We start from the raw sequence: 16,354 nt of genomic DNA, 5'->3' as shown, positions 1-16,354 counted from the left end.
AAAAGCGAGGTGTGCTCTGATTGGCCAGCTATCCAGTGCGTTGTGATTGGCCGAATACCTCAAGCATGTGACGAAAATGCTACGCCCCTTACCATACTGTGATGCCGTGTCCCGACCGGAGCGATGAGACAAAAACATTAAAACCCATTATAAACGCGGCATTTGTTGCATCCAGTGGGGACATAATTAAGGATTATAATGACTTATACTGCACATATACTATACTATACACGTATACTATACTGTATATAATGCTTCTTTTTACGCGTTGCGTTGAATCGCGCCCTGTAAACATAAAACCACGTCTGCATTTGTGACCGGAGAAATGACAAACAATAAGTGCTACTCTACACTGCTCAAAAAAACTTGCGTTTGAATCGTCAGTGGCAAATTCTTTAAATATAAAAAACATACTTACAGTCTGTGAGTCAGAACAGCCGGCATTGTAGTCTACTCTTCCAGGATCAGGAAACAGTCCTCCATAAAATGTGCTGCACACATCTGAATATTTGTGTTGAACTGTTCTGGAACAGTGTTGTAAATACAACTTAACCACTGATTTCTAGTCGTGTCCTCTTTTGGAAGACCAAACAAAGTAGTTTTGCTTTCACAACGAAACACACAACGTGTTCACAACATGGCGGCGGTGCATCAACAATAAAGTTACGCCTTCTTTCTTTGCGTGAACATTTGGGCGACGTTATGCAAATCTTCCCACACAGTGACGTAGACATGTGGGGGCGTGTTCAAACGAGGCGTTTTAGGAGGGCGTGGACGAGACTTCACTTTTATAAAGAATATCTCTTTGGGTTTGAGACTTTAGTCTTTCCAACTTCAGGGATCTTATCTATTCACGAACAGCTTGTAACACTTCAAAGAGAAAGGAAAACTTGAAATTGCATCATTTGACCCCTTTAACGCTAATGTCTATTAGTAAACAGCACATTAAAGTGATATTATTATTATATTTTTTTTTTACTTTTGCTCAGGTCCCTGAAAGAGCTGGCCCAAAGACACTCCACATAACCCAGCGTACGCAAAGCGCCCTGGTTCACTCAGCTGTCGACCAAACACTTTCTCTGCTGGTGACTGATCATGCTTCTGTCCTCCTGGGTCTGTAACAATAAAATGACTAAATGCAAAATCAAAAAATTTACAAAGTTCCCGTGAAGAATATGTGAGTGTTCAATAACAGATACACACCGACTTTGTCACATCAAACCTAGTCCTCCACATCTACATTAGCCTACATGCTTACTACAGGGGTCCAAGTAGAAAAAGCTTCTGACATTCGTTCAATTTTATGACCTTATTTTGTTTCTTGAAGAACAAATCTGCCTTTTGGACCCAATGTCTGCTTTTTGTGCTTTTGAAAGTTTAATATTTGTTGTGGAAAGGGCTTCCAGATCAAACTTCATTTGCATGTGTTCTGATATCGGAGGCTAAACAAAATATTTTATTATAACATTCTACTTTGCATAAGATATTTGCACAAACATGTGACACTTTATGACACTACAACATGATGCGTAATGCTTTAATAATACAGCATATGTAGTACTCATTGGTCTCGAGATCATATGAAGTCCCTGAAAATACATTGAAAAGGCATTGCAAAATATGCAATGTGTTATTATCTAACACAAAATGTCCCTTGTTTATCCAAAACATGTTTAAGGCCTCGACCTTGTCCTGCGTCTACGATTAAAACCCAGAAGTGAGCGAGCAGCTGCTGGACACGTATGTCAACAACATTAATATAAGTCTCATCATGAGAATGAAATACAATACAACGTAACCAACAATAAATAATTAATTCTCTCAAAATAAGAAAACCAAAGACTCTTATTTTGTTGTTATCTGTTATCTGCAAAACTAAAATCCTTTCAAAAGTCCTCAAATAAACTCGCACTCTTAGTTAAGTCTATACATACCTGGAGTTAACGTCGGCTTCTCGTTGTTGTTAGGTGTTGTTTCCATTGGTTTATCCTCACAATAAGTTACAGATTTTTTCTCTCCATGGAGGAAAGTTGTTACTTTGTTGTCGTGACAGATGAAAGTTCAGCCCTAAGTTGTTCAGCCCTAAATGCAGGCAGCAGCGCCCTCTATCCATCAAATCAGTTCGCGCATAACGGAGGACTGGCTAATGAATATTAATCACGCAACGTCACGCTCGCCCAGTCGGCTTCACCGATTGGCTGAACTGCTTGGTTTGGCGTATGAATATTAATAACGCAACGTAACAGTATCGGAATGTTACTTGGCAACTTCACCACGTCTTCAAATATTATTTGGTAAAATTTAAATCTGATATTGATTTTAGTTGCTCCTTTTGTGTCAGTTGCCCTGAAACTGTGGTACATTTGTTTTGGAATTGCCCTTTTGTAAAACTATTTTGGCAAAATGTATGTAAGTTTATTGTACAAAATATTGATAATCATTTTGTTTTGTTATGGAAAGATGTATTATTTGGTATATTGGAGAACAGCAAAGACAAGCACAGTCACGTTTACATGATACATCTTATTTTTTTTACATGCAAAATTTCATATTCACAAATGTAAGTTCTCATGCAAAAAAATTTATTTATTTTTTTTTAGGAAGGAAATGGAGCATTATATTGATACTATACGATTTTCTATGAAACAAAAAGCAATTAAAACGGAGAAAGTTTGTAAACGCTTTAATATTTTTATATAACTTTGTATTTGTATACAGCCCCTCTAGTGTGAAATTGTTTATTTCATGTTTATTGTTTATTGTTTATATCATGTATAGTGTTTGTCATATACATGTATTTTGATCTTGTTAATAAAAAAAATAAAAAATAAAAAAACTTCACCACAACTTGATTTAAAAGTCAAAATAGCAATTTTGCCTCATGACGATTTTAGATTTATTTGAAACGTTCTACAGAAGGCTAATTATAATTTATGCTATTACATGTTGACGTTTTGCCCTGAAAAATGACATCAATGTTGTTCTTGTGTTTTAGCATTTCTAGCCGCTGGTTATAAATATTGTGGAATATTAATATTAATTAGGACCGTGACTTGAGGCTCCAAGAAGATGTAGCAAGTAAAGGCAGCATAACTTCATTAATATTCAAAAGCTGAGTCTTCTTAGAAGGATCAATAATTTGAACATACAGCATATATAAAGTAATTTTTTAGGGGTTTTTAAATTATTTTAAATGATTTTAGATTTATGTGATGCTGTGAGGAAGATTTATGTTATTGTTCATGTTGTGCCTCATAAATATCATCAGTTGTTCTCAGTGTTGTACGGAAAAAAGAGATATAGAAATTTCCTATAGAAATATTGCCTTTTTTTTTTTTTGGCCAGCAGAGGACATTCGAGACCCATATAAAACTGCCACTATATAAAACCTATGTTGGATACAGAGTTTAAACAATCTCACAGATACACAGATTTTATTGTATGCATTTGTAAGTTTGATAAATGTGATAAAAATGACAAAAAAATGTTTGTGTGACACACACACACACGCATGTTGTGTTTCCATGTTTTATGGGGACTCTCCATAGGCACACACACACACACACACACACACACACACACACACACATACACACACACACACACACACACACACACATCACCTACATATACGTATGTACTAAACAACAAATAAGTAAATAAATACATAAATATAGTCATGGTAAACAATATTTGAACACTTTCTGGCTGATGTTAAACTAAACAAACAAACAAAATAAATAAATAAAATGTTATAATGTAATTATATAACATTTTAACTAAATAACTATATATATATATATATTGGCCATCTTTTAAAAATTAAACATGATTGACTATAGCAATTTGTCTGAGTTACATAATTCGCATTGCCTAATAACTCTCTTTTTGACACCTCCTGGTATTTTTAGATTCATTCTGATTCTTATCGTGTGTATTATTATCTTGATCGCTCCTGTTGTTATATAAGGTCTATGAGCTGCTGTATCTTGTTGCTCTTTCCACTAAAAGCCCATACTTGGGATGATCCAGGAGAATAGTTTGTGAAATGCATGATTACATAATTTTCTAAAACCAAAAAAGCATATCTACTGTTTGAGCAACAATCTCCTTAGAGCAATAACTATATATGAATGTGTCTTTACAGCTTTACAAGTCTGTACATAGAATCATGGACATGTCTATTCATATTCTTTTCACAAGAATTAACTGGAAAATATGAAACTGATATTCACAACAAGAGTATATGTGTGTGCATTTGCACATATCTCCTGTCTTTGTGTGTCACATGTGTATTTTCTCTCCTTTCTTCTTTTCTTTCTGTGCCTGGTACCATCTCTTTACAGAGGTTATGAGGTCAAGATTTCAAGAAAGGAGAAAAGAGAGGAAGAACTAGCTGTCGACGTTACTTAATACAAACCCTGCTCTTTCCTTCATGTAAATAAATGTCAGTGAAGAATCTTACGTTTGTGTTTGAGGTCAAAACATCCTGTTCATACACCGGTGTGCATTACAGATGTCTTTATTTGTGCTTCTTTCTCCATCTCCACTTGAGAGGCTCACATACAACCTGCAAGAGAGATACAGAGCGCATGCAGAAACATCATCAGCCTTAACAGACCATAAGCAAATGTCATTTTTTTTCCATTTTCACTTAATGTAAAACCATCTGTGGTGCAACACGCCCAGAATTCATAACCCATATAAAAACCAAAAAAATCCAAACAGAGATTCACAAAGCTCTCTAAATTAAAAACATCTGCAGCATACAAAACAGAGATGATAGATTGAATAAATTACAATAACAACAATAATATCTATTAAATATATATTATATTACTATTTACTAATAATAAAAATATTAAATATATATATATATATATATACTATTTATAATCAATCTTTTATTATTTTTATCTATTGTTTTATGATGTACAACTACAAAAAAATGAATAAAAATTTAAATAAATAAAAACAACTGTTTTGTATAAATTCTGTATAAATCTACTGTATAACTATATACAAGTTGTATCATGCAAAATAAATAAATAAATAAAATATTAATAGCAAATCATATTTGAACACTCAGGTTTTATGTCAAATCTTATGGAAATATATATATATATATATAGCAGTATTTTTTATGGTGTTGAACTGAGCAATAAATAAGTAAATAAATAAATAAAAATATAGTAAATAATATTTGAGCAAACTTAACAATAAATACATCTGTAAAAAATATACATATGTAACTAAAGTAATTAAATAATACAATTGTAACAGTAAATATTATTCAAACACTTTCTGGTTTCATGGCAAATCTTATGGAAAAACTATAAATACATAAAGCTGTATTGTTTTATGATATTAAAGTGAACAAACAAACAACAAATAAATAGTATTTGAACACTGTAGTTTCAATTCAAATCGTATGGAAAGACTGTATAAATATATAAAGCTGTTTGTTTTGTGATGTTAAACTGAACAATAGCTAACTAACTAACTAAATAATTAACTAGTAATAGCAAATAGTACTGGAACACTTTTCTAGTCAAATCTTATGCAAAATGTCCATTTATTTTTATGAATCTTATCTTTTTGGCTCACTTTGGCATTGTTAGTTTATCTTAGCTTGTTTAGTTGAGCTTATCTTAGTTAAGTGAGATCCTTTTCTTTTCTCAGATTTTCAAATGTAACTGTTTAGACAGACAGACTGTGGTTTGGGGTCAGTGACGGACAGTGTTACGGCTCCTCACCTACTCCATCTCATTCACATCAGCCTGACAAGATGCCAACGACACGCTCGGTCACACTTGCATTCAACCAAGAGAACAGAAAAGCAAATGCGAACAGAAGAAAGGTGCTAAAGCTGTTTGTTCAAAGCTAAAAGTGCATTGGGTTTACCATCATCTCTCTGTCATCAAGAGCTCCTCACATCTGTTGAGAGATAACAGAGCAGAGGTTTTCCACCTCCCGACCTAAGACACACACACACACACTTATAAAGATCTGTCCTAGCAACCATTGTTCTACAAGAGGTGTGTGTGTTTTCTGCACATTCGCAGCCAAATCTGTCGAGACAGGCCCTCGCAGCAAAGGGGGATTCTTGGGGAATTTGGCGCCCAATCAAAGACATTATAAACTAAATACACCCTCTTGACATCCGCTTAGTCAGATAAAGTAAACACACTAAAAAGATCATTTGTGGCACACAAACATGCTCTCAAAATATCTACCGGCCTTGTACCAAACACCAAAGCAACATATCAAGCCATAAGGCCTGTTTGGCTTCCTTGCGCATTTGTAGAAAGCCGATACGGAGCGAGTTTTTTGTGTGATTGTGTATACGTGTGTTTCTATGGAAAAAGGCAGCTGGACAGTCTTTTGGGAATGAGGGGGGTGGGGAGTGGAAGAATAGGTCATGATACGTCTAAGGAGAAATATAAAAGAAAACTGCAGCTGTATAAGACTGTGGCCAAGATGGGGGAAATGCAAAATTGCATTGAAACGGATGACAACACGTGAGGAACTAATGATGACTTAGGGGAATGGGAAGAACGCAGAGTAAAAAAATTGGGTTCCCATCATAAATGAGACATCTTAAGTGTTCTTCTAGACAGATCAGTGAGATTAAATGGAGACTTTAAAAGTAAAAGACTCCATTATTTGTCATCTCAACAATGTCTCAAACTGTGCTTGAAAAGTCAGAGCTCTCAGTATGAACTTAACATTTATCATCACATTTGTCCAAGACAAAATTATTTGAGCTGATATCCACATTAGATCTATAGATTTTACAATTTGTTGTCTTGTCAGATGAATTAATTAAATTATATTTACATTTCCGCTTTTAAATCCTCCGAAATTTGGTCCAATTTACATCTATTTTAAGTGCCTCAGCTTGATTTTGCCGTTTATGTGATTACATTTTTATTAAATTTTAAAATGTGCACATCCGTTTTGTTATATGCAAAGTAACACACATGCATATTTACGCATATATAATACAAAAAACAACCCTTCACATAAACTATATAAATGGGCAAAGTCTTAGAGAACAAATTAAAGCAAATAAATAAATACATGCATGCATGCATGCATACATACATCAAATCAGTTTGATGCTCACTGATGGGCAGTACTAAATGAAAAAAAAAATATATATAAATTAATATGATATTTAGGCAAAATAAGTATTCAAAAGTTCTATTCAAAAGTTTACACCCCTGGCTCTTAATGCATAATTTTTTCGTTCTGGAGTATCAGTGACCTTAGATCTTAATATTTAAATATATAATTTATATAAATATATATAACCGAGGACAAGTCTTTTTTTTATATATTAAACAGTATACCAGAAAACCGATTTTAGTTAATGCCATTTTGACTCAAAGCTACATAATTCCTCTGGTTGCACTGTGAGCGTTCAAGACTTCTTTGTGCATCTGCGTGCATTTATAAACACCGCTCTGGATCAAGACCCTCTTTTCAACCTCTGCTGCTGCTTCTTCTCATGGGAAAATAAGCTGTCACCCATTGACATTAAGTCAGTAAATCCGCCCAGTGCCCTTTATTCACACTTGCTCACATGACCGGTGACTAAATCTGAGCTGAATGAAAAAGATTACAGGCGCTTTACTAGTTTTAACCCCAGACATTATGTGGTTTCCATTCAAAACGATCAGTTCTAGCACAAACACGCTCTAAATAAAGGATCCTTTAGCGGACACCAGAAGAGGACACAAGGGCCTCATTGTATTTGTCCACGAATATAATAGCTTCCATTGAGGAATTCTTTCCGAGCTTTTTGGAATGCTGTAAATACATCAGGGACCCTCGTTCACGGGTAGTAGCTGCACCAATGTTGTCGCAATTTGTGCTGGATGTGATGGATTGGTTTCTCAAGATGCAACGCTACAGCTGGCAGGGAGACACAGTGTGGGAGCGCAGCATGGAAAAGTTGTAAAGTGGGTGTTGGTGCTATAAAATTGGGAAATTCTGAATGCTGGAATTGTGATGAAGCAGCTGCTTTTTTTCCTGAAACCTATAGGGATGGAAAAAGCTTTCCATTATGCATAATGCCCATGATGAGCAAATGATTGCTATACATACAAACACAGATTACAAGCTCTTTACAGGCAAAGACGTATACCGACATGTGGGGCCCATCTGGGAAGTCATAAAATGTGCACAAACAACAAGCCTTGAGCGTGGAAAGTCAGGTCATTCAGACACAAAGAGGGAAGTCAAAATGACGCAGGTACTGAAGAGTCACTTTTAAAGTCAGGAAGGCAGATCTTTACAAATACGGGATGGGAAAATCCTTAGTATTGTTGGTTTTTGCATGGAAGCTCATTATTTATGTCTTCTGTCTGGCCCTCATTAGTGAACGGGCCTCACGGGCTCCTTGTACTGAGTGCTTTTGATTATCGTTGCTGTGTTTATCGGCTCTCAACCTGCTTTGCCTGCATTTCTGCGCACAGATAACAGAAATCAGATAATGGCTTTGTTTATTCGCATGCTTGCGATAACCAGGCTGCTTTCGACTTGAAGACTTTGCCTGACAGCTGAGAGAATTACAGAGCGATTTCGTGCACAGAACTGAAACGGCAGTTTTTGAATCACTAAAAAACTAGTATTTTCTACAATTACATACTGAAAACTCTTTCTGAGGGCGTTTAAGAGCTGCTTACCCTTACTGTAACCAGTTTAAACTAGTATGAATTCACTGGTGGTCCAGCCTGGTTTATGCAAATCAATATCAACCCCCCTAAGACCCACAGCAAGACTAGAACCCTTGAGACTCCTTGAGAACAAAATCCAGTTAGTTTTCATCTCAAATAAAGAAAATCGTGAATTTATTAAAGCATTTGTGTTGCTTACCGAGTCTGAAAAAGTGTTGCTTACCAAGTGAAAGTCCTGCATAACCATAATCTTTATTATTCTGGAAATAGAATGCAAATTCTAAATAGAAAAAGAGTAGTGTGGAGTGGAAGTGCAATGCTCTAGCAACCACTGAAAATACCCTAGCAACTGCCTAGCAACACCCTATCAACCACCCAGAACACCCTAGCAACGGCCTTGCAACCATATAGCAATGCCCTATAACAGCCACTTAGAACACCCTAGCAACTGTCTAATGACCACACAGCACTGCCCTAGCAACTACTGAAAAAATCCTAGCAACTTACTAGCAACACACTAAACCACCCACAACATATTAACAACTGCCTAGACTAGCAATGCCCTTGCAACCACCCAGAATACCCTAGCAACTGCACAGCAACTTCCTAAAAAACACCCAGAATACCCTAGCAACCACATTGTGATCGCAACTGCCTTGCAATCACATAGCTACACAAAAGCAACCATCTCCAATGCCCTAGCAACTGCCTAACAACCACCCACAACATCTTAGCAACTGCCTTGCAATCACATAACAACTTCCTAACAACTACCCACAACACCCTAGCAACTGTCTACCAACCACATAGCAATGCCCTAGCAACCGCTGAAAAACACTAACAACTGCCTAGCAATCACCCACAACATCGTAGGAACTGCCTAGCAACCACCCACAGAGCTTGTAACACTCCAAAGAGAAAGGAAAAATTTAAATCGCATCATATGACCCCTTTAACAACTGCCTAGCCTAGCAACTGCCTAGCAACCACCCAGCACATCCTAGAAACCAGCAACCTGCACAATGTCCTAGCTACTCCCTAGAAACCGCAAAGCAATGCCCTAGCATCTTTGCAACTGCCTCGTTTCGGTAGCCATTGACTTCAATAGTATTTTTTTCCATTCTGTGGAAGTCAATGGCTACCAACAACTGCTTGTTTACCAACATTCTTCTAAATATCTTCTTTTGTGTTTAACAGAAGAAAGAAACTCACGCAGGTTTGAAACAACATAAGGGTGCGTAAATGATGACAGAATTTACATTTTGGGGTGAACTATCCCTTTAACTGAGAAAGCTGAGCTGTCTCCGAGGAGCTCCACTCCATTATTTCTGAGTGCCATGCCTGTACCCATCTCTCATATCCACTCACATCCAATGACTCACAATCCAGTTCATATAAGCCCTAGTGAGATCATGTGACCAAGCAATTCCCAGACCATACTCACTTGAACGGCTATTAGCCATTTTGGCTGAGAACTCAGTCACCTACAGTGGGTACGGAAAGTATTCAGACCCCATGGGGTGCTGTGTGTACATTAATGAGGAAAAAAAATTAACTTAAATGATTTTAGCAAATGGCTGCAATATAACAAAGAGTGAAAAATTGAAGGGGGTCTGAATACTTTCCGTACCCACTGTATTTCTGTTTTTATCAAGCCCTTGAAATTCAACACAAGTGGAAAGTCCATGCTCTGTCTTTTTGACTTGGTCCTTGATTAACAACTGCTCTGCAGTGCTATTTGATATTCAAATCACTCTCTTCCCACTTTATTTCCACTCTCGACACACTCTGGAATGATATTACCTCACCTTCGATGAGCATAACAGAGTATCGTTGAACCCTTTGCTTTGTGAGTGAATACGAAAGCTGTTCATGCACATTCCAGAGCAGATTTTTCCAGGTGCACAGATGCACCTGATTTATTGGATGAACGAATCTGCTGGACACTGTAGAAATGATGACAGTCATATGAGGGTTGGGGCGCTGCGTGTCTAGACTGGTTGGTTGCAGCAATGTACAACATTGTCCCAACACTGTGTTGCACGATCACGTTTATATATATGAACTGCAATATCCAGTCATTCATTTAGCAATCTCTGCAAAGGTTTTGGGTTTGCCCAGGGATAGTGCAAAGGAGGAATTGCGGTTAAGGTACTGAAAATCAATTCAACGCCGCAGATGTCATATCACATCTGTTTGCTTAGTAGATATGTAACGGTGAACACAGCTTTAGAAATATTCCGCATCTGGTTCATTACAGTGTTTGGCACAAAGTTGCCTTCACTACTTCCTTATATACTTAAACTCTGTGTAAGACTTTATCTCATCTACTCACGTGACTGAAGTGACTCACATGTGTGTCTGTCCTCATACCTGTAAGGCAAACACAATAAAATGAAACTAAATTCTTAAGTAGAGGTTATTATTAAGATCACAAACAAAAATAACAAAAATCTGCATCTGTTCCAGAAAGGGACTGAAAATATCAGTTTAAGCATGTTGGGTGTAATGCATTACCAATAAGTAATTACCGTAATTTAATTACTTTTCCATCTGAACAAATCTGTGTAATTTAATTACAGTTACTTCTGATGTAATTGATGTATACTCTACAAATTATTGAACAATTCTATATAAAACAATTGTGAATTTAACATTACAACATCTAATGTTAAATGTATGTTTTTAATGTAACCTACTTTGGCCAGTTCAAGAATAATTTATGCAATTTTATATTATTTATTTGAAAGAATTAAAAGTGCAGTTTCATGTCTACTTGTGTTGTTCAACTGGTCGAGGATGATATAGGATTTAGAAAGTAGTAATACTTTTCAGAGAGTCATTTGTACTGCAATTAATTACTTACAGCACAACTGTTTTCAAAAACCACAATATTGCATGGTGTATGTTAAAGTATTGCCATGGTACTATGGTTAAAAACAGTGTCAACTAAAAGGCTCTACTGAACTCCAAGTGTGTCCTGACCCAAGTGGCCAGTTCTAGTTACCCATAATGATCAGTGTTGGGGAAAGTTACTTTTAAAAGTAATGCATTACAATATTGCGTTACTCCATAAAAAAAGTAACTAATTACGTTACTTAGTTACTTTTTATGGAAAGTAATGCATTACGTTACTTTTGCATTACTTTTTAAATCTGGACAGGGCTTGCTTGTTTGTTTTTAAAATAATTGTAGTGAGATGAATTAATGCATATTCATATTTATTTTAGAACTACAGTAACATCTTCTGATTTCTCTCAACATTGGGACAGGAGAGCTGTCAATCAGTAAATTGGAGAAAAAAAAATAACTTGCGTTACTTATTTGAAAAAGTAACTCAGATATTCTCTTGTAAATTAAAAAGTAATGCGTTACTTTACTAGTTACTTGAAAAAAGTAATCTGATTACGTAACTCGCGTTACTTGTAATGCGTTACCCCCAACACTGATAATGATACATCTTATATGCCCATTCCCTAGCAAGAAAATAAGTGTAACATAAAGATCAGAAGGACCAGAATCCGGGCACAGGTTCAAGATGGTGACGCTGGTACCCGTCTAAAGCAGTGGAGGAGGAGAAGGAGTACGCCGAGCAGAAAGGGCGGGAGGGAACCTGATGCATTCAGTAGCCGAGAGAGAGAGAGAGTTTTAATCCGTAACACTGAGCAGTTTATGTGAGAGCGAAAAGTTTCGTGTTTATTTCGTTCTCGACGCGTAAATCATGTAGAATAACCGCGCAGGTGCTGCAGCTGCGATTTTATTGCAGTTACAAAAAAAAAAAAAAAGCTCCGGTGAGTGCCTGCGTTAAATGCGACTTTAAAAGTGAACCATACGTGTCTTAGAAAAACAGTTTGAATAGAAATTATGCTAGGCGATGTAGACGCGTTAAAGCGTCCAGAACTGACTGTAATTTTGGCATAAAGTCCATCATGGAGGTGCGTAAAGCGCTCACGTGTGTTTTGTTCAGCGTGCTTCTGTGGGCAGGAGACGCTCAGAACTCGGTACCTGATTCAGGTGAGTCGTTTCAGTCACGTTTTCTTTCGGAGCTTAGTTTGAGATTTTGGTGAATCATATTCAATATAATTCAAAACTCTAAGTAATTTAGGCGAATCATTACAGTTCTCTATACCTGATTCAGGTGAATCACATAGGTTTATTCAAAACTCCATAGGTGAGTCATGTGGTCAGTACCTGATTCAGAAGAGTAGATCATCTTTTATTTAGCAAAACAAAGAAACTTACATAGTTAGTTCATGTTAGCTATTGCATATTAACTAATGTCAACATATAGAACCTTATTAAAGTGTAAAGTGTTAACAATTACTTTGATCAATGTTGAGTTGACGTTAACCTTAGTGTGCATTTCTATTCTTGGTTAGATCAAGACCTTGAAGCCCTTTAAACATGATGGATGAAAGAAGGAATATGGAGATACTTTCAGATAATCATGATTAAAGGAGCAGCAGAATACATACATTACAAATGTGAGCTAGAAAAACAAAAAAACGTGTAAATTAATTTTGCTTCATGCAGCGTGTCGGATTCTTGTCCTTTAAAGCATATGGCCCAAGTTTAAGTGATCTGAGCAAAAGAAACACTGAAAATAACAAAATACTTGACAAGAATTGGGTCTATTCGTAAATGTTTTAAGTTGTAGTAAAGCATTTTCTCCCTGGGTGTCGTCTTGTATATTTTGTTCTATTATATTCTAAAATTCTATGTGAATGCCTTCAGGTCTCACAAATAACAGTGAGTATTAGCTGTATGAATAGAACTGCAATAACTTGTCAGCACATTGCTGACATACATTTTGAGTGAGGCATGCGAATTAAAGGACTTTTCCTGTCAGTCACTAATGTTAGGCTATCAACTGCTCTAGGGTTATGAGAAACCTATCAAATGCCAGAAAATAGAGGTATTGTGTACATTTTGCTTCTGCTGATGTCTGTCATGACATCCCACTGAAATCATGAAATGCATGATAGAAGATATGCAACAGAGGAATTTATGCATGTATCCAAAAGCGCTCACTCATTCACTACATAGTGGAAGTCACATACAGTAGTTCACTATATGAGGAACGAGAGAGCCAAAATTATCATATTTGAACACAGCTCCATACAAGATTGTGCACTTTGTATGACTTCACATATCTGTTGCATGCCAATGACATAAAAACTACGATTTGAATAAGATTGCATGCAGATTGCACATGGTTTAGATTAGGTTTCTTGATTTTCTGCTGTGCAGACTATAAATCTAAAGAGATTTGAGTCAGATATGCCACAAAAACGAAATTTTAGTCAGATTTCAAATTGCATATATGGATGTATGTGTGGATTTGTACAAATCAATCTTCATGTGTTTAATATGGAAGCTTGTTTCCGCTACAGGAAAAAATGAAAATCTCACAATTTAGGATTTTTTCCTTGCAATTCTGAGTTTATATCCCACAATACAGACTTTCTTCTCTCATTTCTCAAAAGAAGTCAGAACTTACTACGATATAAACATTGCGAGAATTGCGAGGCATAAATGCAGAACTGCGAGATATACACTCGCAATTCTGAGAAAAAAAGTTAGAATTGAGAGATGTTAATTTGCAATTGTTTATAACTTGCAATTGTGACACTCATAATTGCAAGAAAAATTACCTGTTTTATTCCATAGCGATAAAAAAACGGAATTGCTTGATGTAAATGCAGAAATCAGAGAAAAAAAAAAAGTCAGAATTCAAAAAAAGTCAAAATTCTGAGTTTATATCTCACAATTCTGTTAATTTCTTGCAATTCTGAGTAAAAAAAAGTCAGAACTGTGAGATGAAAAGTTGAAATGACCTTTATTATTCTGTGGTAAAAACAAGCTTCCATAATGTACTGCTGTTCAGACTATAAAAAACAAAGCAGATTAGAATCTGATATGCCAAAAAAAATTTTTTTTGCTGCCTTTCTGCACAAAACCATAGACACACCAACAGTGACTCACAGAGAGTAATTCTGGAAGAGCCTTGAGCATTTTGGCTTTGACTACAGGAGTTTCTGTGCAAAGTGCCACCACACCCTGCTTCCAAGCGGTCTGGCAAAGGTCAATTATTTAGCAGTCGCAGGTTCAAGTGACCCGATGGGCTCTTTTCTCTTAGCAAAGCAGAAGAAAACTATGCAAACTATGCACACGGTTTTAAGTTTCATCCAAATTCATTGGTGAAACAGGACTTTTGTCACCAAAACAAGCAAAAACTGGGCTACAAATATTTTTACAATAGTGCAAGATTCTTTTGTATTTTGATTCAAATTGGTCCGGATGCCTCCAGATCTTCTCACAGGACTTGGGTGGGCGACTTTGGATTGTTTTAGGTGGCGAACACTTGGCTCTCTGTGGCCTTTCACCCACTTGCTCTTTTCTGCACTCTAAAAAATGCTGGGTTGTTTCAACCCAACTTTGGGTCAAATATGGACTAACCCAACTTTTGGGTTAAAAATTTAATGTAAAAATTTAACCCAAAAGTTGGGTTATTCCATATTTGACCCAAAGTTGGGTTGAAACAACCCAGCATTTTTTAGAGTGTGCACACAGACTTTCTTCCTCTTCAGGGGCTTCTGGAAAAGCCTCTACATTCCTTTTTTTACTTCATATGGAACAGTCGATTCTCACCTCCCCCTTTTTCTCCATGCCTGCCCGTCGTCGTCCATCCGCCTCCCGCTTGTAACATCCAGTAGCAGGGCTGTTCCTTCCCCCATCTGTTTATGTTTATCATGAGGTTGGAGGGCTCCTCTGCCAGGAAATTCCTGTAACGGCCAAATCAAATGTTCCATCTCCTGAAATATTGTGAAGCTCCCAGTTCTTCCGTATGCTAATTAATACTACTGTGTTCTTATCCTTATTTTTAGCATCTACTGTTCAAGCCCACTTCCTTCGCAAATGACTAATTTCCTCACTCGTTTTTACACTTATCTCCATTTGGCCGTATTTTCTCAGAGTTTCTCCCTATTTTATTGTGTCCTATAAACATTTAGTGAGTTTGTGGTCAGTAAAGAGGGAGTGTGCGTACACGGCATCCGAACTTGTAAAAACTTGTATATCAACTTCCATAGTAAACATCTGAAGCTGTGAAACTGAATTAATACGACTGAAGGTCTGCACAATTTGGGGTGAAAAATCTGAAAACATTTCTGACAAAAATTACGTTTGCAATTTAAAATGTGAGTTTAAAAAAGCTCCAGGTTAGCTGTGCTTATCTGCACAATTTGGCTAAAAATGCAGTGATTATATATCAATATGACTATAAAATAATGACAATAATTTTTTTTTATTATTACTAAGTAATATATTACTATTTCAAATATTGTAATTGAGTAAATAGATTAGTAATAGATTACTAAAAAATAAGAAATATTATTATAATTAAATATTCACTTAAATATTAAGAAAACTGCATGCACAACAAAAATGAATTATTAATATTAATTCACTACTAAAAATTAATAAATATATACATATTTATGAATTATTCATATTGAATTAATAACAATAATTAATTGTTTGTTGCAAAGTAATGCAGTTTTAAAAATATTTCATATTATTATTTATATTTCTAAATAAATGAATATTAATTTGATTAATCAAATTAATCATGCAGCCCTACAAGACTATCACTATCACCCCCACCCCCC

The 16,354-nt window shown here is 36.0% G+C and overlaps 2 protein-coding genes across 2 annotated transcripts in view; one reads left to right on the top strand and one right to left on the bottom strand.

Annotated features, from left to right (window-relative positions):
• Positions 1–2,071, bottom strand: part of LOC107697887 (transmembrane and coiled-coil domain-containing protein 4-like) — a 16,546-nt gene extending 14,475 nt beyond the window's left edge. The window contains exons 1-2 of the mRNA XM_016498738.1: positions 1,935–2,071; positions 980–1,115 (exon numbers count right to left, since the gene is read on the bottom strand). Coding sequence (XP_016354224.1) covers positions 980–1,115; positions 1,935–1,980 — 182 coding nt within the window. The 5' untranslated portion in view covers positions 1,981–2,071. The remainder of the gene's footprint in view (positions 1–979; positions 1,116–1,934) is intronic.
• A 10,225-nt stretch (positions 2,072–12,296) lies between these two features.
• The window catches only part of LOC107697884 (von Willebrand factor A domain-containing protein 1-like), a 13,014-nt gene continuing 8,956 nt past the window's right edge, over positions 12,297–16,354 (top strand). The window contains exon 1 of the mRNA XM_016498729.1: positions 12,297–12,698. Coding sequence (XP_016354215.1) covers positions 12,614–12,698 — 85 coding nt within the window. The 5' untranslated portion in view covers positions 12,297–12,613. The remainder of the gene's footprint in view (positions 12,699–16,354) is intronic.

This window comes from Sinocyclocheilus anshuiensis, unplaced genomic scaffold (genome assembly GCF_001515605.1).
Source record: "Sinocyclocheilus anshuiensis isolate Anshui unplaced genomic scaffold, SAMN03320099.WGS_v1.1 scaffold78, whole genome shotgun sequence".
Taxonomy (NCBI): Eukaryota; Metazoa; Chordata; class Actinopteri; order Cypriniformes; family Cyprinidae; genus Sinocyclocheilus; species Sinocyclocheilus anshuiensis.
Note: the sequence above shows the minus strand (reverse complement) of the source record. Positions and strands in the feature narration are given on the sequence as shown.